Genomic DNA, 26383 nt, shown 5'->3' with positions numbered 1-26383 from the left:
GTACTCCAGAAACATGCCCAGCCAGTGAGGGTTGGGAAATAATGGTCAGAGACACTGTATTTTATTCTTTTGCTCTTTCACAGCCTGGGATACATTTATCCAGGCCTGTGATTTATCTGCTTTTAAAGATGTTCAACTTCTCAGTATTTCTTCTCTCCATTATTTTAATCACGTCCAATATTTCATAACCTTCATCCTTAACAATAATGTCTGTGCTGTCCTTTTTGTGAAGACGGATGGAAAGTATTCATTTCCAACCACACCCATGTTTTTAACCTCAACAGACAGGTTGCCATTTTGGTCCCTAGTTAGCCCTGCCCTTTTCTTTATTATTGTGCCCTTTAGGTATTGACAAAACATTTTGATTTTACCTTGCTGCATTTTCTTTGTGCTCTTTGCTGGTTAATTTCCTTTTTAAATTTGACTTAGTGCCTTCAATTCTCCTCTAAGTTTTTTGCGGTACTGAGCTCTTGGTGGTTGATGTAAGCTTTTCTTCTTTTTTTGTCTTGCCCTATATGTTACTCAACGTGCAGTGCTGTTAAGAGGTGCAGATTACATCGCTGGGAGTCTTCCTGACTAGTGATCCTGCTATCACCATTTACTGTGTCAATCAATATCTTTTAGCCTCCCAGTGGAAGGATCCATGACTTTGGTAGATGGACACAAAGAAACTGGGCACAGGGTGGAGGTGCCTAGATTTGGAAATCCTCTAGACTCTTACAACACACTCCTTGAATGCCTCCCATTGCTCTAACAATGTTTACTTTCAAGTCGCTGTTTCCATTTCACTGTTGTTATATCTCAGCCAGGTAACATTTTCAAAGGTTGCACTGGAAAATGATTGCAGTTTGAATAGACTAATGGATGTTATAATATTTTATTGGACTGCTGTAAAATTTATGACAAACAACCTTTAGCACCACAATGATCCCATTGACAAAATATTGTTATATAGTATATCTCTCTGCTCAATCATTTTGAAGAAATGTGAACATTGCAAACCTAAATTTAAACTGATAAATCATATCAATCTATTCTGAATCTTAAGAAGCCAACTCTTCTGTGAAATAATTTGTAAAATAACTAATTATCAGACATCTCAATAGGATGTATGATAGTCTGTTTCAATTTACTGTGCTAATGTTGACTTCCCTGAGGAATTCATTTCTGCATTAATGTAAGTCATTAAAATAGGTTTGTTTTTGTGGTTATGTTAATGTCCTAAAATGTCATTAATACATAATGAACTGCAAATTTAAAGAACTGAACGAGCTTGTTGTAATAATTTCCTTTCTTTTAAAGACAATGGATAGTACATAGAGGGTTCTAATACAGCAGTTAACATTTCCTTTAAATTTTAAATGTATTTCTTTTCTTTCTTGAAGTATCCATCAACATCATATGAGTGGGTGGCTAGTGAACCAGGTCCTAGGTCTTCACTGATGCTGTTTTCTAATGAGTTAGTATGCAGTGCATGTGGGTGTCCTCTCATTTCGCTCAGAGATTTCCTATGCAAAGGATCCTCATCGAGTGTTCTGCATCATAATGTTCAGCAGCTGCTGCAGCAGTCTTTAATGCCTTCACACACAACAGCTATAATTAATGCATGCTGTATCAGCGGTCAAGTTCTTTTAGAATGGCACATTGATGTATTTCTTTCCTTCGATCAGAAGACAGATTCAAATGCCATTTGGCCCATTTTATCTCACTCTTCCAGACTACCCTGTGACTTTTTATTAGCGCTTTTACCAAATGCCTGTGTGGACAGCAACCGGATTTCGCATATCATTGGCAGAGCAACGTATCTGTGGAGTGCCACAGTCAATCAGTTCCACAATTCCTTGTATGGGGCTTAAACAAGTGTGAGGAGTTTAGCCAAATTAGCACATTCTTAAATCATTAAGTTAGCTGTGCTTATGTCATTGATTGTACTGCAATAAGTGAATATAAACTTAGCAGTTTCAATCGTTCACGTACAGTTTGTCTCAACCAGAATTCACTGAGCCCAAAGCAACACTTAAAGAAAATATTGAGAGAAACAGATAAAGGAAAAGCAAAAACAAAACCCCACAGATGCTGGAAATCTAAACTAAAAACAGAAAACATTGTAAACACACAAGGTCAATCAGCATCTGTGGACAGAGAAACAGAGTTAATGTTTCAGGTTGATGACTTTTCATCTGTCCTGAGGAAAGTCATCAATCTGAAACATTAACCATATCTGTCTCTACAGATGCTGCCTGACCTGCCACAAAGTTCCAATATGTTTAGTTTGTATAAAACAAAATGCCGATGGTACAGGGGACCATCAAGCTTGGGGAGGGAGTTTAAATCAGAAAATAACAATTAGGTGATGTCAAATTTAGGCTCCAAGTAGAATTGGCTTCTGGCAGAGGTGGGAGAAACAGTAGAAAACATGAAATAAGAATCACAGTTTTGAAGTTCTGGAGCGAATGAATGAGAGTAGGAGATGGTGTAATTGTTGTAAAATTAGTATATGTCAACTTTCTGTGCATTACTGGAGAGTCAAAGAAGATGAGGAGAGAGCAGGTGGTGATTTCTACACCATTGTGTTTGATGAAATTAGGCTTGGTAGAATTCAACGTCTATTTTGAAGAACATGCTCTTGCAGAACATGCTCTTGCTGATATCTGCTTTTTCACGTCTGACCATATTTTATGAAAGTTTACTTGAAACAGTGACACTGTAAAACATAATTCAGTATGTTACCAGTGGAATTAATTTTTAAAGTTTTTGACCTAAAGATTTCATTCCAAGAAAGGTGTTTGCTAAATTGGTAGGAGATGGGACAGAGGGATGGTGAGGGTTTTTTATACACTTGTATGATTAATGTGACAATTTCTATAGCCATTGATTTTAACAGTAAGGGAAGAGGCACCACATAAAGACTAGCGTATTGAAGATGAGGATAATTCCCGGAGACAGGAAATACAACAGCAATCGTTTTAGCATTTTTATTTGGCACAAGAAAAGCTCACTTGTTTTTCAGCAAACATTTATTTTTGGAACTAGCACAACATACAAAAGCAGTTGATTTCCCGAGCCTCTTCTTAGTTAAATCCTGTCAGTCAGCATCAGTACAAGTAGAAAGATTTCACAGCTCGGTATCAACCATAGACAGCAGCAATTTTAAACTTTGTCATGGGTTAGACGTAAACAAGTGAGGATATTATCAATGGCCACTGCCTAACCTTTTGTTGCTTGTGCCTTGAAAAGACATAGAGGCACTGGATAAGCACTACAGGCTCTGCCAGAAATATAATAGTCAGCTTCTCAGTGCTAGCAAATCACTAGTTATGGAGGTTGTATTACATTTAAAACCAAATATTACAGCATTTGTGGGAAAAGTTACCCCTTGCATAAAAGGCCTGTAGCTAACTAACATGCAGTCCATAGCAAGGGATTTCACCTTTGAATTTTACATTGTTACATTATGAATTGGTTTATCCCAGTGACTAAACTAGATAGTGAGATTCGCCTAAATGGGTAATCTAGCACTACAGAATTGGGCAAAGTAATTATGTGACAAGTTCCCCTACTCTATCATTTCAGTCTGATAAATTCATGTCAAAGTAGGTACTACTAATGTGTGCTACTAATAGAGACAAAGGGCACGTATTTCTAGTTTCTGTTGAAAATTAGGGCATTTACCGCACAACCGCAGATATAAATGACAACAGTGCATAGGATCTGTACATGCCCAGTGGCAATTTGAATTCCAGAAGAAGAATCAGATGAGTATAACCCTGTAGAATGATTATGGTGCTAATGGCTAATGTGCTAACTCACTGCACAACATGTTACACAATGGCATGGCTATAATTGTTAAATCAGGAATCTTAATGAAAATAATTTTACAATTGACAAAATGGTGCTGAGTAACAGCCAAATGAACTTATTATGTAAATCTGTATTATACGAGAAGTCACAGCTGAAAACCTAAATGGACGTTAAGTTTTAAAAGAAATTCAAATGATGCAGCTTCAACATTATGTGTGAAATGCCATAGGGGCATTATGGTTTCTTAGTTGAAATCTCCAGTTCATGAGGAACTTGAGCTGAGAAAAGGAAGAATAATATCCCAGAGAGCTTTACTGGCCAAGAATTACTCTAGAAGTACGGCCACCATTATCCTATAATGTGGCATGGTTGGCAACTGCACACCGCATGTGATAAATGAGTAGGTAATATTTTGGTAATGTTGTTTGCAGAATAAGTGCTGTCCTGAATGCCAAGAGATCCGTCTTTCTTTTTCAAATAGTGTCTTAGAATTTTTATGTTTATCTGAGAAGTTCACGGATTAACAACTCATCCAAAGGCCTCCGTTCCCTTGTAATACACTGAAGTGTCTCTCTAGAATATAGGCCTGAGTAGAGCCTGAATCCACAGACTTTAAAACAGTGACTGTTGTAAGTGATTGTTGCAGCATAATGTTAACTGCTTTCACTGGAGGAACCCGTTGACTTTTTAGTTCTCAAAGAAGCAAAGAGTGTGTATCCATTTAATTTTATTGTGTTTGATGAAACATGATATTGTAATGTCTGTCTTGAGGATATGTGGGCGTGGATGAATCTGAAATGACAAGCCTTGGATCCAAACCCTAGTTGATTAATTTTTTTCCATTTTATAATTTACCAGTGCAGATGAAGTGTTTAGTTTGTGTCTCTTCAACTGTGTTCAAACCCTGAAGCTCCTACATCCTGCAATCCAAGTTTGACAGTGATCATTTCACTTCAACTGTCTTATGAACCACTTGGGTAAAGATTCCAACAGCACCGTGGGAAATTGTGATGGGGTGGAGTTCCTACCCATAGTCCCTTCTAAATCTAGCAATGTGTCAAATACTGGGAATGAGATAGGTGATCAATCCCATTATCTAACTAAGTGTGTAGCAACATGGGATTTCTTCCAACAAGCAGGGGTGGGGGTAAGAAGCAGTTGTGAGAATGGACCCTGATGATATTTATCCTTGGACAATAAGTTGCTCCTGTGTACCAGTCAGTCCTTTATCAATAGAATACTGCTCCACTTTCCAAAATCAGGCCACACTGGAAATCTATTGAGGGCTCATTTACAATGGGATTATCTGAGCCATTTCCTGAGGACACACCAGGATGAAATGCCAGTGACATCAATAGAGGGCAGAAAAAAATGTCATCTCTTTGGACCATCTTGAGAAGTGTACAAACCTGACACACCTCCTCAAATTCCCAATCCTACCACACTAGAGGTACTTTCAACTTGCATAATTTAGATCATACTACTGTTTTGCAGAGAAGCTCAATACTGGAGAAGTTAGAAACTTCTAATGGTTACTGATTTCCCCACCAGAAGCTGGGCTGGCCACCTAAATAAATTTGGCAATCAGCCAAGATATTTTACGGGTCCAGTCAAATCACTTAATTCAAACAAATCAATCTTAACTTTCAAGCCACATTACCACACTCACCAGTGTGATTACCACATATCTCAATAGCTAGTTAATCAAATGGGGATGAATATCTATTTACAGCAATTATCATGTTCATATAAGAAAGTGGAATCTAGTATAAAATGATCTCGGGCAGATCCTTGTCAAAGACAAGTGCTCCCAACACAGACATTTAGTGTCATAACTGGATAAGGAGCTGATTGATTTCTGTGGCCCTTAAAATTTGCTTCATTTCACCACTAGAATTTAAATTGGGTATTACAATATTGCAATCACGATAAATATTAGAAAGGAATTCTAATAAATCCAGAAAACTCACATCCTTCGAAAACTGTGCAAAAATATAATGCATTAACTTTGCTATCTTATCTCCAGGTTTTATCTCTTGTAACTGAGAGCAAGATGTAACTATTGGTAGGTATTAGAACTGAAACTAAGACACTTAAAGCAGAAGCAGCAAATGTGAGTGGGAGTTTGGATTTGTGGCCTGTGGGCATCATGCAGAAGTTCCCTCATCTGCCGTGATTTTGCACCGAAATCACTAAAGAATGAGTAAACAGCTGAAGAGAGATGGTTATGAAAAGGTTTAGTTTACAAACAGAGAAGGGCAAGAAGTAATCTAAATGCTGCATTTGGAGAAGGACTAAATTTAATGGGATAAAGCTAGGATAAAGTGGAACCAAAGATTAAAAAGCAACTGAACAATGGGTGACTTTAAATAGATGTTTCAGGTACAGGTGAGGTACATTCCCAATTGGAGGAAATGTAAGGAAGGCAAAACCATTGCTCCTTGGATCAGAAAGGAGACAGAGGATGGATTGAAAACAAGATGTATCATGTGAAAATGCCTTCACAGGGGTAATGGACGCAGGTACTCTCATAACATTGAAGGAACGAGATAAGCACGTGAATAGCCAAGGCATGGAAGGCTATGGACCAAGTGCTTGTGAGTGGGATTAGTTCAGATGGGTGGTTGAAGGAACAGCACGGACATAGTGGGCTGAAGGGGTTGTTTCTGTGCAGCACAAATCTATGAAAAATTCAAGTGAGAAACAAGCTGAATGTAGCATGAGAGGGGAAGTGAAATGAGTACAGGAAGGGCAAAAACAAAGTATGTAAATGGAATGGCAGCTAACATGTAAGGGAACCTAATCGTTTTCTGTGGGGAAGTAAATATAAGTAGGTCATAAGGAAAGTGGTGGGGTCAATCAGGGATCAATAAATTGATCTATGCATAGAGACAGAGTGCACGCTTGGAGTATAAAATGTATCAATCTATATCGAGGAAGAGGATGCTGTCAAAATCCCAGAAGAGCAGGTAGTAGACATAATGAATGGGGTGAAGACTGATGAGGATGAGGTACAGTAAGGGGTGAGTATTCTTAAAGTAAGCATACTGGTCCTGATGAGATGTCTTCTATGCTGCTGAGGGAAGCTAGGGTGGAAATTGCAGAAAGACTTGCCATAAGGTAATGATCCTCCCCATTCAGGAGAGGTGCCAGAGGACTGGAAAATGGTAAATGTTATCCACTTTTTCAAATAGGGATGAAGTACATGTCCAGCATCTGCAGGCTAGCCAGTTTAACCTCAGTTTTTAACCTAATCTAGAGGTAATAAGAAGAAAAAGTTAATTAGCACTTGGAGAAATCTGTGTTATTGAAGGAGAACTGGCTTAGATCAGGGAAAAGGCAATTCTTTTTGGACAAGCTAGAATAAATTTTTTGATGAGGGAACAGAGAAAGGAGGGTTACGTGGATTTTCAGACGGTTTTAGGTGAATCTCTGGATAGCAGCATTGAAGCCCATGGAATTATGAGTCAGTGGCAGCATGGATAAGAAAGTGGATTAAGGATAGAAGGTGGAGAGTCAGAGTAAACCTTTGTTTCTCAGACTGGATGATATCAGACAGTGGAGTTCTCCAGAGATCAGTGCCAATACCACTATGTTTTAAGAAATATATGAAAGCCTTGGAAACTGGTGTGCAGGATGAAATTTCGTAATTTGCAAATGACAGAAAATTTGGATGCTTGTAATGGATTGCAAAAAGAAAGCAATAGGCTGGCAGGATGGACACACAGGTGGCAGGTGAAATTTAATGCAGAGAAGTGTGAAGTGATATATGTTGGTAGAATGAAATAATACTGAGAAAATGGCACTGTCCTGAGCTGTGCAGGAATAGAGAGACCAGTGTGTACGTGTCCACGAATCTTTGCAAGTGGGAGGATGTGTTGAAAGAACAGCCAGTGAAATATATGGAATCCTGAGCCTCTTAAATAGAGGCAGAGAGTACATAAGCAGGGAGGTTATGTTAAACCTTTAAAAACCACAGATTTGACCACAATTGGAGCACTGCATCCAACACCTTACAGAGGGTGTGAAGATCCTGGAAAAGTTGCAGAAAAGATTTGATAGGGTAGTTTAGGGAGGAGGCATTTCAGCCACATGGTTAAACTGGAACAGCTAGGGTTGTCCTCTTCAGAGTGAAGGTTGAGAGGAAATTTAACAGAAATGTTTAAGAACCATGAGTTTGGAGAGAATAAGTAGAGGAGACCTGTCCCCTTTAGATGATGGTTGAAGGTCGGGGAGAGAGGTGGATTGAGGGGAGCGGGGGGAGAGAGCACCAATTCAAAATGATGAGCAAAGGATACAAAAAGGGTGTGATTTTTTTTTGTAAAAGAGTGTTTATGACCTTGTTCTGAGGATGTGGAAGCTTTAGAGATGGTGCAGAGGAGATTTCCCAGGATGTTTCTTGGATTAGAGAACATGTCCTATGAGGAAAGGTTGAGCAAGCTAGGGCTTTTCTCTTTAGAGCAATGCAGGATGAGAGGCGACTTGATAGAGATGTATAAAATTATGAGAGGTATAGACAGAGTGGACAGCCAGCACCTTTTTCCCAGGGCGGTAATGGCCAATACCAGAGGACATCCGTTTAAGGTGAGTGGATAAAGGTTAAGAGATATCAGAGGTAGGTTTTTTTTCCCCCACACAGAGAGTGGTGGGTGCGCAGAACGCACTGCCGGGAGTGGTGGTAGAGGCTGATACAATTGGGACATTTAAAAGATTCTTGGATAGGCACATGGATGTAAGAAAAAAGGAGGCTTGTGGGCTGTGTAGGAGGGAAGGGTTAGATTAGTCGTGGGGTAGGTTTGTATAGGTTGGCACAACATCATGGGCCGAAGCACCTGTACTGTGCTGTACTATTCTACGTTCCATTGGGAATTCACTGCCTAAAAGGGTGGTAGAGACAGATTCTGAGCTTTCAAAAGGCAGTTGAGGAAAAATAAATTGCAGAGGCTTGGGGTAGGTTTTCTATGTTTCTATGTAAGAGTGAGAGATGAGCTGAATGAATTGCTCAAAGACCTGGCACAAACCCAATGAGACAAAAGACCTCCTTCTGCGTTGTAACAGTTCAATAATTTGTATTGAAATATCTCTGCCTACTATTTTTATCTCTTTGTTTTCAGTAACTTAATATCTTTTTTAAAATAGTGGGTGGAGTAATGGCAGACATCAGTTATTGAAGGATTCATGCTGAATTATATGGTGACACTTCAAAGCATAAAAAGGGTAAATACTTTCAGGTGATGGCTTTAATGGGACATCAGAGCACATTTAAAGTGAGAGCCCCACCTTCTACTTGTCACTGGCACACCAGCAGTACACCTAAACACTAAATAAAAACCCCAGAATCCAGAATAAAATTCTTCGAAAGAGGAACTACGGGGTGCTTCACATTAGGCTTTCACACCTGCTTTACTCTCCGTCAAGCTTAGCAGCAGTGCAAAGAGTTTTCAATTTCACACCAAAGGCAGATGTGTGGAATACAAATTCACCATAGAAGTAGCACAGTGATTATGTTACAGGACTAACATCCAGAGGCCCAGACTAATGATTCAGGGACACAAGTTCAAATCTCATGGTGTCAGCTCAGCAAGTAGTTGAATAAGATTTATTAAAATGGATAACAATGATAGGAACCAAGGTAATGTTAGATGTTTTTAACTTCAATTAATTTACTGATATCTTTTGGTAAAAGAAAACTGCCATCCTTACCTGTCCTGGCCATTAAGTGCCTCTGGACCCACAAATCTGGACAGCTCTTAATGAACTCTTTGGTTCATGGGACAATAAGGGGTGGATAATAAGTTCTAGCAATGACAGTAATCTCTGCATCCCATGAATGAAAGGAAAAAAGTAAATCACTTCTGGAAACCAAGTGACTTTTGGCACTGGAACAAAGTGAAATGTGCAGTAACTATGTAATGTAAATAACACAGCCAAGTAATGAAATGATCCGAAAAGAAAATCAAATTATCAGACCAATGTTGTAAGTGACTCTGAAGTAAAAGGGGAAAAAAAAGTTACAAAAATGAACAAGGGGTCTTTAACCCTCTCAAAAGATCAGACTTTGTTGAAAGATTAATGTTAAGATTGATTGATTCTGTAAGTGGGGAGTGAAAAAATGGGATTTCAACTCAGACTGGCCTATTATTAAATGGAGCCTGTGCAGAAGCAGAAGGGATGGTGCTCTCAAATTGATCTGCTTCCATTTGAGAGCGATCTCATTCCCATTTGAACTAATTTGAATTGGCAGTAGCTCCGGACCAAGTTAAAGGGAAAGCTTTCAATGTGCACGAAATCTTTTAAGATGATTGAAATGTGGTGATTGTAGTTCTGAATGTTTTAGTCACTGGAGAAAAGGAAATGCTTTGAAAAGCATCTTCTTTGAGACCATGGGCGTACCTCCTGCACAAAATGTTGGCAGAATCTGTGGGTCCCAATCTGGCCTTATTAGTCATTCCTAAACAATGGTGGAAGCAAGTCATCCTCAATCTCAAGGGACTGCCTAAGAATTAAGAGCATGCGTTGACAGAGCAGCATTAAACAAAGTCAAGGTAACATTCATCAGAAAGCCACAACTTAGGACAAGATGAGTGATTTTTGTCATTTATGAAAATGATTTTTAAAACACTCAAGTTTAATGAACATATTTCATCATACTGGATGGGACTTGTAATTGAGTGTTTGGGCCCCGTGACATATTTGAGGTTACACACACGAAATGCTGGAGGAACTCAGCAGGTCAGGCAGCAGCTATTGGAGGGAAATGAACAGTCGATGTTTCGGGCCGAGACCCTTCATCAGGACTGTGTGTGTTGCTCCAGATTTCCTGCATCTGCAGTCTCTCTTGTTTGAGGTTTAATGTTTCCTGTCCCTATCTATAGTAGAAACTTAAATTCGTTCTGCATGAATGTGCTTATGATTTTCAGTTGGCTCTTCCATGGACCTCAGTCTTGCTCCACTGAGGCAAAACTCGATTCACATTGTCCAACTGTGGGAGTGGCATTTCCAAAATCCTGCTCTAGTTAAAATGGCCTTTGTTTGACTCAAATTGCATAGACGTATAATAACGCACACCTATCCCCACCTGCAAATTGTACTTATTGCAAGGGCTTGCAGTCTTAATAGCTTTTCTAAATTTACAATACACTCCAATTAACAGCACAATTCTGTGGGAAAGCAGAGCAGGTCTACTCATACAAAGCAAGTGCTAACAGGTGATTGTTTCGTAAACTCATGAAGAGTGATTACAATGGAATGTATGTGTTGACGAGCTGTCATGTGCCATGAATAATCAGGATTGTGCTACAGGGGACTTTCAGGCATGGAAAGAACAATGAATATCTGGGAGTGGCTTTTGAATGTCATGTGAATTAAAGATAGACTTACATGTAAGTGGGGTCAGGTGCCATGTGTATTTCCTCCTTTTTCTTCTTTTGCGGCAGGGTTGGAAAGGACAACAGTGTTAATGTTGGACAAAAGTGGGAACCAGAAGCAATTGTGAAGCCTCTCATATCCAGTTATCCACCAACAGTCACTATCTTGGTTCGCAGGCCAAGACTTAGTGCTATGGTAGTGCATTCAAGGGTCGTTATTGCTCATGGAGCCATTTCCCAGTCCAAGGTAGCACCATCTAGTATGATGAAATGATTCATAACTCCAGTCACTTGTTATAAAGACAGAAAATGCTGGAAATTCTCAATTGTTATTTTATTGAAGATGCATGAATATGAATTTGTGTCAAGCCACATTCTCATAACAGGGCCAGCGATTCCATTGCAATAATTCCTTGGTTAATGCCATTCTAGTTTATGACCAAGATCATGTAACTGATAAGATAATAAATTTCTTGTAAAATGGAAAATATTAATGCAATTTGGGATAAACCGAAGGAATGCTGTCTATTTCGGTCCAATGTCAGAATTCTTACAAAATACCACAGAAGTTGGAAACCTGAAATTAAAGGAAGGAAGTTCTGGGAACCTTCTGCAGATCAGACAGCATCCAGAGAATGAGAAAGCAAAAGAAAAAACAAAAGAGAGAGAGAGAAAGTTGAGCAATAGGTAGAAGGAAGGGAGAATGTTACAAAACTGGAGTGGCAGGAACGGTGGAGGATGATTCACTGAATGTAAAAGCCAATGGGATGGAAAGGCAAAGGAACCTATTATGTTTCTGGGAGGGAAGGGAAGGGGGCGAGTATGAAAGTGTGGGAAATGAAACATACAATTCATCTATTTCCATCTACACTTCCTTTAGAACTATATTGCGTGTTTTACGTCCCATTATCACCTTTTACTTTGTATCATTAATCTCACTTTTGCTGATACTTTATCACACGCCTTCTCTTTTGTTCCTTCCCCCCTTGCCCCTTCCCTGCATTTTTCACTCCACAGAAGGTACCCAAACTGCTGAGTATCTCCAGCACTTTGTCACCTTTATGCTGAACCACTTATAGCAGCAGAGGATACAACCATTTGAGCCTCTCTACATGTCCCCTAGGAGAATGACAAGGTGGTTCAATACTCAGATCAAGTACATCATAAAATGATCACAGAACTTCATCCCAGTGGAGCAAACCTAGAATTGACTGTCACAGGAAGCTTAGATTACCTATAAGGTCAACTTTGATTTTTCCTTCAGTTGCCGTTGAAGTACAGAAGCGCCTTAAGGCGAGTTATAAAAAATGTGGTGAATCTAACTACGAACTGCTCATTAACTATTTTTGACAAATGATGAATTGGACACTTCCAGAAGTATTCAAAAAGGCCATTCACAAATGCTGGATGGTGAGAGGAATCCAACCAATTGCTTCAAAGTATTGGAGACTCTCTGTAAGGATTGTACAAAGGGCAAACCCATCAATGGACAGTGTTAAACTCATTCTATTTGAACTGTGGTATGGAGCATAACATAATATTTTGAGAAAGGACAAGGTGAAAGGTGAAGATTGACCCTCAGCTGTTGTCTGACTGAACCAGTAATGATTTTGGTGAGACACGCAATCACAGAAAATCTGTCCTGGTCTCTTTCCATTTGGAAAGAGTGTTAATTTACACACGTTAAAATTTTTACATGGAGCTGAAATTCATCCTCTGTTGTATGTACTAAACAACCGATGTGGTAAAAGGCAATGTAATGTGTGTATTTTGGAGTCAGTATCCAACATTCGGTTCCTTTGAAGTCAATGGAATTGAATTTCAGAAGTAAATTAAATGCACAGATGATACCAGAGAATCCTTTCAGCACGTACAACCAAGGATGAATTCCTATTAAGTACTTTAATTTTCCATAAGAGAGCTTTTCAGCTTCACATTAGGAAACACTAGAAACCCCAGCACTATGTCATTTCTCTGTAGCTCTGGGTAGCTGTGTAACAGCATCAGCAGCAAATCCTCCAATACCAGGGGATGAAGGCACAATTTGACAAGAGGGAATTTTAGTTCTTTACATAATTTCTTTATAATGGATGAGGAATGCAATGTCTCCTAATCCATAAGAATTCCAAATGTGTACAACATTCCCTATCAGAGTCTATGAAAGTTTAGTGCAAACACTGATGTAATGCTAAAATTCTGAAGGTAATGAAAAAATGGGAATATTATATTTGGTGTGCATTTGTTAGAGTCCTATATAGAGTTTGTTTTAAAAGGCAATATCCAAAGTGACTGTCATACATTTTTACTTCACAACACAAAAACTATCACTGCCATCAATCTTTCCTACAGTCCCTGTAGAAATTCAGTTCTCAATACAAACAGCCCACATCTCCCTTAGCAACACAGCTTCACAAACATTCAAACACTTGGTTAATCTTCCTCTTCATTAGTTCCTTTCCACAAGAAGCCAACACAGCAACAGTCAATCTGCAAGCCTCATAAATAAGCAACAGCTCTCTGGATTCAGAAATCGCCAGTTTTGAGGCCGAGGCTCCAGGAAAAGCCTTGGATACCGACCTTGGACTTGGCAACAATCCTGTTGTTCCTGTGCCAGTTACTGTACAAAATGCAGAATAAATACAAATAATTTTGTGTCCGTTCTTCACATTACTGAGCAGCTTTTAGCACGGTCCTTTCTGATCTCCGAATCATCCAGTAAGTCTGTCCTTGCAGGCATTTGCGATACCCTCTTTAACCCCCGCTTGGAATTACTGCGTTTCAGATTTTTTTGCATCTTATTTACAGAAGCCAGGGTTGTAACATGAAATACATCACGGACACTGTTCTCAGAAGCTTTAGATGAACATTCCACATAGGCCGTTGCTCCTATTTGCCGAGCCACTGTACTGCCCTACAAAAGGGAGGGAGGGGGATAGAAGTCATAATATTAACCTTCACAGCATAAAGAAAAGCATGAAATGTGTGCTTCACATTTAATTAACCTTCATCCATTATGTTGTCCAATACAAGTAACTTGAGCACAGCATGAAACGGCATCCAAACAACATTAATTCAAAAGCATGTCAAAATAGCCAAAGTAAGGCTTAGCTTCACTGTGTTTTAAGTGCTGCTTTTGGAACTAGATGACCTTTGTGGGTTTTTTTTTGAAGAGAACAGAAGCTCATTTGTGAGAAATGTATTACTGTGAAAATTCAGATAAAGTCAAACTGAGTCTTTCCCTCCAATCTGCCTCTTGCTCTTGTTTCTCCTTCCCCTTCAAGAAACCTCCCTGCAAACATAAACATCATTAAGGAACCATTTGGCTTTCATGTGTGAATGTAATTCAATGCTTGGGGGTTGTGAGGGTATTGGGGAAGGGAGAAGAGGCCATTGTGAGGTTGAACACCTCATTAGAGACCTCTAAACATCTCATCTCGCATACGATTGGGTAGTTTCTTAAAGGCTGCATCTCAGAAAGGATTCTCTCATGACAAATGAAGAAAATAATTAATGTTTAAACAGAGGAACAACTTAGCTCTTCAATAGATTACATTGAAGTTCTAAGTATTCTAGACATGTTACATCAAATTATTGTTTGAATCCTTTCAATCAACCTCATGCCTGTTAAGGGAACAGCTATTTAATTTCATACTGATCTGCAAAAGACAGAACAGTCTTTAATCCAAGCATTGAGTTGTGAAAGGCAGTCTGGTATATAAATAAGGCCCAGCCTTTGTGCAAAGAGATTTGGTACCCAGTGTAACAATATTAGTATAATTAAAGACAAACAGCCACCTGTGGACTATCAGGTACTGTTGCAGCTGTTTGAGTTAAGTAGATGGAATGTAATACAGCCACATGCTTTGTTAATTGTAGAACATGATAGAACCAGTTCTGTAAATTGTGCTGTTTTGTGAAGCTTTACCAGGAAACAAAGAGACACAAAGCAGTGTGATAAAAGAGGTAACCAATGAATTCCCAATCGATACCATTACACACTGATTGGGACTTTAAAAATGACAGCAATTAATATGGTTGATACACCTATTTTTCAGGAACTAGGTGCTGTTTAACACAATAAATTTGCAGTTATCAAATCAGAACAGGTAAATCTTTTATTGATAGTGCTGATGTCAAAAATAACACCTTTCACTGACATACGGAGCATACTGAATAGCCCAGACTCCAGGATCTGTGTGGGGCAGGGAAGTGGGACTAATTAAAAAGCTCTTTCACAAGTGGGTCAAGTAACCCTTTCTGTCCTGTAAGAGTCTATGATTATTTAACACTCTGACAGAAATTATAGTAAATGCATAATCTAATCTCTTCTTGTGATTCAGATGGTAAATCCCACAGCTATCTTGTTTAACCAAAGCCAAGGTAATGTACTTCAGAGCAGTGAGTGGTTCCTTCCACAAATCTGTTTGCTGCAAGGGGAGAGGTGTGGGTGGTGAAGAGAGTCAAAGGTTTTTGTTATTTGGTGTGTGAGACGATCACATAGGGCTTGTCCTGCAGGGATTGTGAAGCCAGCCATGTCATTGTGGTTTCTCAGATTAATGAAAGAATATGTGCAGCACTTCAAGCTTCCTGAACCATTTCAGCTTCAGAAACTCTGCTCCATTGAAAAAGTGACTTCAGTGACCAGGCAACCATGAGTTCATTGTAAAGAAAAAAAATTAAAAGCAGTAACAGAAACATCTGCCCATTATGGATTAACTTCAGGTACTCAAGGTTCTTCACAACTTTCAAGTGGTGTATGCGTTTCCCTCAGCAACTGAATTAAGTGGTTTAGAATATGTTTCAAACAGTGTTGAAGTCTATAGAATCAATGGGACCTTCAGTGGACTGAAGTGTATACAGTAGTCAGTACTACTTCTTACTTGCTCATGTCATCTATCTCTCTGGAATAGGTCCTGATTTCCAACGGAATGCAGACGATGACCTCCACCCCCACTGCCCCATATGGTCTTTGTTGGCTCTCCAGTTGTCTTACTTAATGTACAACCTTTTCTATATAAAACTCACTTTTAAGGTCGGGTATACTCATCAAAGTTCAGCCACCTCAAGTGCATAAAGAGAAATAATCTAGTGCGGAACAGCAGTTTGTGCTGCTGCCTCTCAGCTCCAGAGACCTGGGCTCAATTGAGACTTGGGTGCTATCTGTGTGGAGTTTCCACATTCTCCCTATGGTTGCACTTTTGCCCATACTCCAGATTTCACCCACACCCCAAAGATGTGCCGAGAGGTTAATTAATGACTGTAGGTAAGCAACAAAAGAATCTAAGGGGAGATGATGGGCATGTGAGAGGGAATAGGTTACAGGGAAATATGGGACTGATAGGGTTGCTCTGCTGAGAGACAGCATGGAACCAATGGGCCAAATAACCTCCTCTTCTATCATAGTATGTACGTACCTGTTCATGTGTAACTGGAATAAGCCTCTGCTTGGAGAGTTCCCTCAGGACATTCAGATCTGTCCTCATGTCAATCTTACACCCAACCACCAACACTTTGGCACTGGGACAGAACTCCTGGGTCTCACTTTGCCACTGAAAGGAAAAAGAAGCAAAATGTGCATCAGACCATTTGAGAGGGCAATGAAATAACAAATCTCCAAATTGTTCACAAACCGCAAAAACGTTGCAGTGCTCCGATAATGATTTGGTGATTTTTAATCTTTTTGAAAATGACTCTTTTGAGGGAATGTTCTGGGAAGGAGCCACATATTCCAGGTCAAGTCTTGATCACCCAGTCCTCCTGACTTTGAGCATGAGGCATAATCGCTAATTGGAAGAATAAATTCTATAATTTAAACCAGCAACTACCTATCTGTTGCTTGTGTTTATATGGAGTCTCAAGACTAGATAAAGATATTCCATTGTCTGGTTCAGTTAACGTGAACAGTGTTTCAACTTTCTTAAAATAGACTTGTATACTACTGCTGATCAGATTTGTGGATTACAGACACCAAGCCAATTAACCCATGGGATTTTCAAGAAATGAAGACTTTAAAAAAATGAAGACACAAGAGAATGCAGATGCTGGAGTCTGGAGCAACAAACAATCTGCTGGAGGAACTCAGAGGTACGAGCAGCATCTGTGGGAGGAAAGGAATTGTCGATGTTGCAAGCTGAAATCCTCATGCAACTCAAACCTCTGAGCTCCTCCAGCAGATTGTTTGTTGCTTAAAAAGAGACTTTATTCTAAAGTGATCATTTGCTTAAAATGACAGGATAATAAAGATCTGAAGGATTGCAGCTAAAGGCATTTTATTTATATATGAAATGTAAATGAAGGTTCCGCATGGTAGGCTGGTCTGGAAAGTTGGGTTCCATGGAATCCAGGGAGAGCTAATTAGATAGGTTCAAAATTGGCTCGGAGCTAGGAAGTAGAGTGTGACGGTTGAGGGTTGTTCTCAGAATGGAGACCGGTTACTTCTGGTGTGCTGCAGGGGTCGGTGTTGAGAGCCTTGTTATTTGTTAGTTATATAAATGAATTGGATGCTAATGCACAAGGCTTGATCAGTAAGTTTGCAGATGACACATCTTGACTAGTTAGGGAAGTGGACCAAGGAGTGGCAAATGGATTTCTATACAGATAAGTGTGAGGTGATGCATTTCGGAAAGTCAAACCAGCGTAGGACTTGTACTATGAATGGTAGTGCACTAGGGAGTGTAATGGAACAGAGGGACCTGGGAGTACAAGTGCATAGTTCATTGAAAGTGGCATCACAGGTAGACAGGATGGTGAAAAAGGCATTTAGCATGTTGGCCTTCCATCCGTCAGGGCACTGAGTAGAGGAGTTGGGACATTATGTTGCAGATGCACAAGTCATTGGTGAGGCCGCACTTGAATTACTGTGTAAGGTTTTGGTCATTCTGTTATGGAAAAGACATGGTTAAACTGGAAAGAGTGCAGAAAAGATTTACGAGAATGTTGCCAGGATTCGAGGGCCTGAGTCATAGGGAGAAGTTGACCAGGCTAGGTCTTTATTTTTTGGAACATAGGAGAATGGGGGTGACCTTATGAGAGGCATAGATAAGGTGGATGGTAACAGTCTTTTCCCCAGGGTAGGGGAGTCCAAAACTAGGGGGCATAGGTTCAGGGTGAGAGGGGAAAGATTTAAAAGGGACCTGAGGGGCAACTTTTTCACACAGAGGGTGGCAAGTATATGGAACGAGCTGCTAGAGGAAGTGGTTGAGGCAGGTACAATGGTATCATTTAAGATAGGTACATGGAGGGGCAGGGCTTAGAGGGATATGGGCCGAATGCAGGAAGTTGGAACTAGCTGGGTGGACGCCATGGTCAGCATGGACTGGTTGGACTGAAGGGCCTGTATCCGTGCTGTATTGCTCTATGACTCTATGAATGCAAGTTGCTACATACCATACAACACTACCACAAAGGTGAAAGAACAGTAAAACAGACACTGCAGAAGGAGGCCAACAGCACACAGAGTGGCCCTACCCAGTGTGAGGCAGGGATTTTAACCCTTTGCCACCCCACCCCAACACCTGCTTGGGGCAACATTGAGGTTTGTGTGACTGGTGAGGCATCAAAGAAGTGGTCTCTGACACTCAGCAAAGTGGAGGGGTGAAGTGGGGTGGGCTTCACGTAAGGGAGAAAAACTTGGGATGTGGAAACCACGGGTGTCAATGGGTCAAGGAAGGGCTCAAATTAGCTTCCAATTCAAGTCCTTACTCTGAGCGTTACAGTCAACTCAATGACATCATGAAGATCCAATTTTCATATTTAAAATGGCAGCCCCATTACTTTCCAACAAATGCTCTTTACCCAGAAGAGCAGGTCAAACTGGAAACAACAGGATGACACTGGTATCAGTGTAGGTGCGCCACATCAACTATTTTAATGATCCACACGTGTGCCCCCAAACCCTCCCCTTTTAACTGAAAGAACTTTGTGTCTTTATAATCTAATAGTGTTATAATTACGTTTCCTACAAAGCATGTGTTTTGAAAGTAGAATAGACGCATACAAAACAGGAGAGCCTTCTTTCTGTTGTTAAAAGAATCCTGCCCTCACTCTGATAAAATTAATAAGGGACAATGTCTTTGTTGCTTTATCAGTTATTAGATAATGTTATTTAACATAATTTGCTTTGGTTTTACCCTGTTAGAGGATGAATGTAAATCAACTCGCTCACTGGTAATGAACATGTCCCTACCATTTTCTGCAGCTCTACTTTCTCATACCACTAAATGTAGTTTGCATGGTGTGGCCCCAAAGGACACCCTACCATGTGAACTGTGACCTGTATAAATGATCCAAGCCCTCAGTTTTCCTGATGTTGGTTCCCATAAGTGTTGACAGTTCGGGAAGTTGGATAAGGATTAGAGTTACTGTGACCCCTGTAGAGAGGGGCATTTGAGTCAGGAATTTGCCAATGATGGGTCACGGATCATGTATAGTGGGGTTGATTTGTTATCACTGTGTGCCTGACCCTTTCCACACACTCCTCATCATTTTCCTTTACTCCCAAATACCTTGGGCTTCAGACACATTCTCGGAGGCTGTCACTTCACTGAACCATTGTTGAATCTGAAGTTCATCGCACACTGCCTTGATGCATTTTCCCGCACACAGATGAACAGACAATTAAGGACAGCCACCTTGCGCTGACTAAAAGTTCAGTTTACACAGCTTCAACCAATTCCAACTTACAGGAACATAACTGCTGAATTGCGTTCAAAACCACAACTGAAATATTAGAAATCTAAATATTTTCCTGGTAATTGCAACCGAGGCTCAATGAAAATTGCCAAACATTAATTAAACCAATCAGCAACAGGCTCAGATTTATTGAGTTTGATTCAAAGTCCAGCCTGTCAGTCAAATACTCCTGCTATGGTTCGCTGATTGTTCCCAGCCAAGCTGGCAAGAAATATAAAGTAGAGTGGGAGAAGAGAAGATCAAAATGAACAACAAAGGCTGAGACCAATATCACCAAGCTCATCTGGAACATGTATTAACTCTTGCCAGTCACGTTGCTGTTGTTACTTTCATTGGTAAGAACAGATGGCAAGGAGGAGCATTCAGGATGGAATGGAGAACCTTGAGCTCATGCGTCAGGAACACACAGAAGCTTGGCGTAAAGAGTCCACCACCTCACAAAATGCTCACCACCTGCCTGGTCAAAGACTTCCAACTCCACATGCGGCAGAACCTGCAAGCCCCAGATTTGCCTCATCAATCACCTCAGAACTGGAGAGAAAGCAAGTCATCCTCAATCCCAAAGTAACACCCACAATGAAGCAGGTAAGAACACGATCAAGAAAATCCAAAAGACACCTCGAGTCTGCTTCACCATTCAGTAAGCTTGTGGATGATCAAGTCCAGTTTGCCACCTGATCCTCATATCCTCTGATTTCCTTGAATCTACCAATCTCAGCCTTGAATATACTGAATCTGAGTATCCACAGTTCCTTCTGGTAGAAAATGCCAAAGATTTACAGTTCTGATGATGGATCATTGACCTGAAACATTAATTCTGCTTTTCCCTCTACCGATGCTGCCTGCCCCTTTGAGTGTCACCAGCTTTTTTGTTTTTATATCAAAGTTTTAGAACCCTTTGTACTTACTCACATCTTTTCATCTCAGTCCTAATGTCTGACCCCCTTACCCTGAGATTATAATCTTTAACCCTTTCCAGCTATAGGGTAGAGTCTCTCAACATCCATCTTAGAATTATCCATTTTAATTCCTTCTCAATCTTGCACATCAAATGAGCTCAACCTCCTTATTTCTAAACTCAATGAATATAAGCAAATTGTGCTCAAGCCAATCCAACAATAAAGTGACAATCTCCAGGAATCTGTTTGAATCCCAAGGAAGTAAAAGAAAATGAGGGGTGTGCAGAAGAGGTCAGACATACATCAATGACAAACCAACCCCACTATACGTGATCCTTGACCACCACTATCGAATTCCTGACTTTTTCTATGGTATCCACAGGCTGGCTGGGTGCAGACTGCCTTTGTGGAATGGACTTGTAACAGAACAGTAAAAATGGTTGTAAAATATATCAACTGGAGCAGGCAGTTTCTTTCATGTGTGGGACAACAAGGCCATCCATTCACAAACCACTGAAGCCATTTTGATTAACCTTCCACATTTAAACACCAGATTCAGAATGTTTTGTCTTTTGTATTAGAAAGGTGCAATTTATACAAACGCTCTTTCCCAGCTTAGCGTCCGACAGATTGCTCTTCTCTGTAACTGTTGCTAGGCTGTTATCTAGGTCATTAATTTACTGCTTTCATACAATGGCCAGAATCCCACATGATTAAAGCTCATAATTTGATTTATTCCATCAACACTAATTATTATGACATCTACTGGTTATAAGTAAATGATGTAAGGCTTTGGAATGCCTGCCAGTGAAGGCCTGTGACAGATCAGAATTCAAACGTTCATAAAGGATCTTCATTTGTCCTGGGAAAGTAAATCTATGTATTTTCTGATACTCTTATTGTCTGGAAATCCATTCATGTCAGCCATGAATATAACCAGTGGTCGAGGATCCACGGTACTTGGAAGTAGAGAATTCCTAACAGTAACAACCCTTTGCACAAAGAACTCTATTTTCATCTCAGTTCTAAAAGTTTTCTGCTTATCCTGAGACTATGACCCCTGCTTCTGAAAGCTCATCATCCACCCGGTCACTCCATTACAAGATTTTAACTATGGAATTTCATAGACATTGCTAATTATCTTGACCAGTCAACTGTTCTGCACAGATAAACCTCTTGTGCTAAAGCGAGTTACAGGTTTCTTGGGACTGATCTTCTTGTGTTTCACATGTAGCCATTATTTGGAAATAAAATGACATCATCAGTCTATTTGACTGCAGAGGGCATCAGACAGCCAGACGTCCATGCATTTCCAGTAAAGGTGGTAGGCGAGGTGGGAGAATAAGAGGAATTCTGAGTAATATATGGTACTGAGGCCAACTTGCAGCACCCTTATTTCTATACTTTCTGACAACATAGAAGGAGCCATTCCGCCCATGAAGTCTATGCTAGCTCTCAGAACATTTCCATCAGTCCCACTGCGGCACTTACCTCCCTGTAACCTACTTTTTGTAATGTACCCATCAACTCCTCCCAATTCTCCTGTCACACACCTACACCAGGGGCAATTTACAGAAACTATCAGCATGTCTTCAGGATGAAGGAGGAAACTGGAGCACCTAAAGGAAACCCATGTAGTCACAGGTAGAAAATGCAAACCCTGCAAGGAGAGTGCCAGAACTCGGGAACTGGGTATCTGGAGCTGCGAGGCAGCAGACCTAACTGCTGCACCACTGTTATCTTGGTCTTGACTGGGATTGAAAACCTCTCTCATTTGTTAAATGAGCCTCTACCTAGGCATTCACTTCAAGCCTTCAAGTGGTTAGTCATTCTTTGACACTGAAGATCCTAGGTAAAAGGATGACTTAAAGGCATCAAAAGACAAAAGACATGATAAATCAGGAAGCAGTCTTTAGCTGACACACTTTGGTTTCAAATCATGGAAAAAAATAAGGAACTCCAAAGTGCTGAGGGCCTAGTAAGGATAGAGTTGGAACAGGAGACTGTGTGTCAAAGTGAGTTTGAGAAACAGCCTGCAGCACATTTGCAATTTCAGAGAATCAAGCCAGAATGGTTAAGAGGACTGTTCATAGTTGCACTGAAAAACCAGGTCAAATGTTAATGTCTAGTCTACAGTACAGTTTTTATGCTGACTGATGTCAGATGAGACAAGGCTCATTTACTTGCAACCAAAAGGTTGAACTAAAGTGATTTACGGATCAGAGAAAAAGGATGTGGAGAACAGATCCAACCATTGTCTGTTTCTGGTATGTTTTATCACACAGGGAAGCTGAGCAGAAGCCTCATTACAGAAAAACAGAGCTCAGGCTAAATCCAGAAAGCAACACCAGCTGTTAAAGGAGATTAACACAGAGGGAAAGGTAATTCATGATTACCAACAAGAGAATAGAGGAAATAAATGCCCACCTCCTCCTCTCCACACTGGCCCACTGCTCATTATTCACCTGTTTCCCTTGCCTCAACATCGTCGAAGCTTCTAATCTAACCAGATCTTGGGAGACCCCAGCAAACCAACTCAGCCATGGGAAAAGCAACTTACTGGCCCCACACTGAATCGAACTGCTGGTGGGAACTAAGGTTTGCTCACAGTTGCCTAAGCAACAGTTTAAGCCCATGTTTATGTATTGCCTTTGCTGAGCCTTATGGGGATATGCAAAGCCTGTCAGAGATACGCTGGACTTTGAATGAGGAATATTATTTGGAGTAAGCCCTTATTATGTTTTCAGTGTTAAGTTTTGGCACAAATGAATAGAGGTGTCAAGGATACTTATAGATTTCTGGGGTATAATTACTCCAATGAGCTGAAGCCAATGAATGATCTGTAAGTGACCATGAAGTAAAGAAGTTTAGTTAACTTCACAAGTGAAAAGCAAAATCAAAACAACTCGAAGATCTACAAAAAATGTTCATTTTATAACAGCTGGCCAGTGCATTTGGTTTTAGATATCAGCAATGAAAATTGGAAGAAGTGGTAAAACAAAACTTTGTGAGATCGAAGACTTAAAGTGGAGCCTACATCACTGAAGGGTCTCCAGCCAGTAATACACTGAGTATAAGCGAAGTTGTGTAGGCAGGAGTAATCTAGAGCAGCCTGCGTGCTAACTTTACAATGTGCTTTAAGACTTCATTTCAGGGTAGGGAAGACTTATCTGTGGTGTGATAGATGCTCTGTGCTTATTGGAATATAGCAGAACTATTAAATATTGTCCCAATGTGCCTGCCCTTTTTACATAAATAGCTCTGAACTTGCCTGCAGCTGACTGTACAGCTAATGTAATTTGGATATTTCTTCCCTACTCTGACAGATCATTTACTTCTTTGAGTCAACAGTCTTCTTGTCAGTCCAAGAAGTCCAGACTCACAACAACTTACATTTACACAATGTCCTTATTACAGCAAACCATCCCAAAGTGCTTCACAAAAGTATTAGGAAACAAAACTTTGATAGTGACCCAGATATAAACAATTATGACAGACAACCAAAAACTTGATCAAAGGGTTAGGTTTTAAGGGGTGGCATGAGGAGAAAAGCAAGGTAGCAAGACAAAGAGATTAAATGTAGGAATTACAGAAGACGACCACTGAAAGCATGTTCGCTGACAGCAGAACAATTAATATCAGGAATGCTCAAAATACTGCAGATGCAAGTATAGAGATCTCAGAGGGTTGTAGATTTGGAGGAGGTTACAAAGATAGAGGAAAGATAGTGACGAGGGATTTAAAAACGGAAATGAGAATTTTAAAATGAAGACATTCCTGGCCAAGAGACAATGGAAAGCAGAAAGTAAAGGGATGATTGTTGAACAGGGCATGATGTGAATTCAGAGAGAGGCAGAGCTTTTGACGACATTTTGTTTATAAAGGAAAATTTGAGGCTCACCAGGTAATCATTAGATTAATCTAATCTGAAGGCAGGTGAGGGATTCAGAAGATGACAAGGAATAAGGCAGAACTGGAAAAGGGCCAAGTGTCAAGGAGGGTGAAATAGGTGGTCTTGGAGAAAGCTGGTCTTTTCTCAGTGCATGAGCAACATCCTTGCATGAGCTGACCAACACTTACTGAATACGTTTAGCACACGTACAAGCACAGATAATACGCTTGGATTGAAATATAAAAAATATGGGGTTGGAATATCCTGGGCCTTAGCTTCACTATTGGAAATGCCTTTGAGGAGAACTTGTCAGCTCTATATCATATGTTTTGATGGGGATGTGGTCCTACTCATTATTTGCCATGTTATTTGGATTGTCCACTTCAATGATGGTAGTGATGGTGGGACTCAGGAATCTTAGGATGGTGTATTGCTGACATGGTATAGGAACTTTTGACTGAAGCAGCAACTGTGGAAGAAACTGATACTTGGAAAACTTGAATTGATGGCAACTTCACCAGGAATCATTCCCACCAGCCAAGACTATCTGCATCTCCAAACAACATCTGCACAGGATGGAGGCACCCAATTCCATTACCAACAAAACTTAAATAGAAAGCCTTTAAACACTCGAGATGCAGCACCGCCCACCCCAACCTGGGAATTTCAAGTTCACAATACTGGTTTCCACGTTTCTAGACACAAACAACAGGTCTGAAATCACGCAAGAATTGACAGGCAGGAAAAGGTCCTGTGCCCCATCCAGCATGTCCCACATAATTGTAATGCTTTGAGCATCACAATACCTACACTCCTCATTCCGCACAAAAGCAATGGGATATCCTGGCAAGAAACAGAACCCCATGGCTAATTAGTGGGGATACCAGAGGTGGAGGGTAAGGGGGTAGATTTAAAAACTCCACTCCGACTCCTTTAACCAGTCAAAACCAATGCAGCAGACCACTAGGGCTGGATCAATACAAGGCCAACTTTTCTGAGTTTTAAAAGCTGAAAAATTCAAACAGTGGGACTGAAACAATGATTCGCACAGAGCTAAATTGCAAAGAACTTATATTACGCCAGTGATAATCCAATGCGTTTAGCACATCCCAAGTTCATACAGAGTGCAATTCTTTCTTTAAGTGTTGGCCAGTAAGGAGATTCTCCACAGTTTGCTTCTCTCTAGTCCCTCCAAAACTCCATTTTAATCACACAGCAGAATTTCATTAAATTGTATGTTATTTGCAACTGGCATCAATTGTCTGCAGTTAAGTTTATCCATCTCCCTCCCATCTTTAAGAAATAGCCCCTTGCTATGCTACAGATTTACATTGCCTATTGCCCTTCAATAGGTCATCCACAGGCTACAATTTTAATTCAACCAATGAAAGAGAGCACCAGCGATTTGCCCACCGCTGGTGGGATCTGGGGTGAAATGCCATCTACTTCTGACATTTTATATTTGGGGTTCCTGGACAGCTAGCAAGGTCAGGAAACCCAGCTAATTTTCCCCACCATCCTCCCACTGCACCCCCATCCCCTTCTCCAATACATGAAAAACTTTAGGTAGTGAATAGTATAACACTAACAGTAAAGTGCAACTCTGATGATCAGGCACATTTGGGAATTTGCGATGCTGGACTAGCAGACTTTCTGCTCTATTGTACGTTGTTTTTCTTAATACCCCAACACACCTTCACTTTCATTTTAGATGTTACACAGTATTACAAAAA

The 26383-nt window shown here is 40.3% G+C and overlaps 1 protein-coding gene across 1 annotated transcript in view; it reads right to left on the bottom strand.

Annotated features, from left to right (window-relative positions):
• Positions 1 to 2961: 2961 nt before the first annotated feature.
• The window catches only part of rnd2 (Rho family GTPase 2), a 71582-nt gene continuing 48160 nt past the window's right edge, over positions 2962 to 26383 (bottom strand). The window contains exons 4-5 of the mRNA XM_052038491.1: positions 16583 to 16717; positions 2962 to 14079 (exon numbers count right to left, since the gene is read on the bottom strand). Of these exons, the coding sequence (XP_051894451.1) occupies positions 13831 to 14079; positions 16583 to 16717 (384 nt within the window). The 3' untranslated portion in view covers positions 2962 to 13830. The remainder of the gene's footprint in view (positions 14080 to 16582; positions 16718 to 26383) is intronic.

This window comes from Pristis pectinata, chromosome 25 (assembly GCF_009764475.1).
Source record: "Pristis pectinata isolate sPriPec2 chromosome 25, sPriPec2.1.pri, whole genome shotgun sequence".
NCBI classification, from domain to species: Eukaryota; Metazoa; Chordata; class Chondrichthyes; order Rhinopristiformes; family Pristidae; genus Pristis; species Pristis pectinata.
The sequence above is the reverse complement of the archived record's forward strand: the minus strand, read 5'-3'. Positions and strand labels throughout refer to the sequence as shown.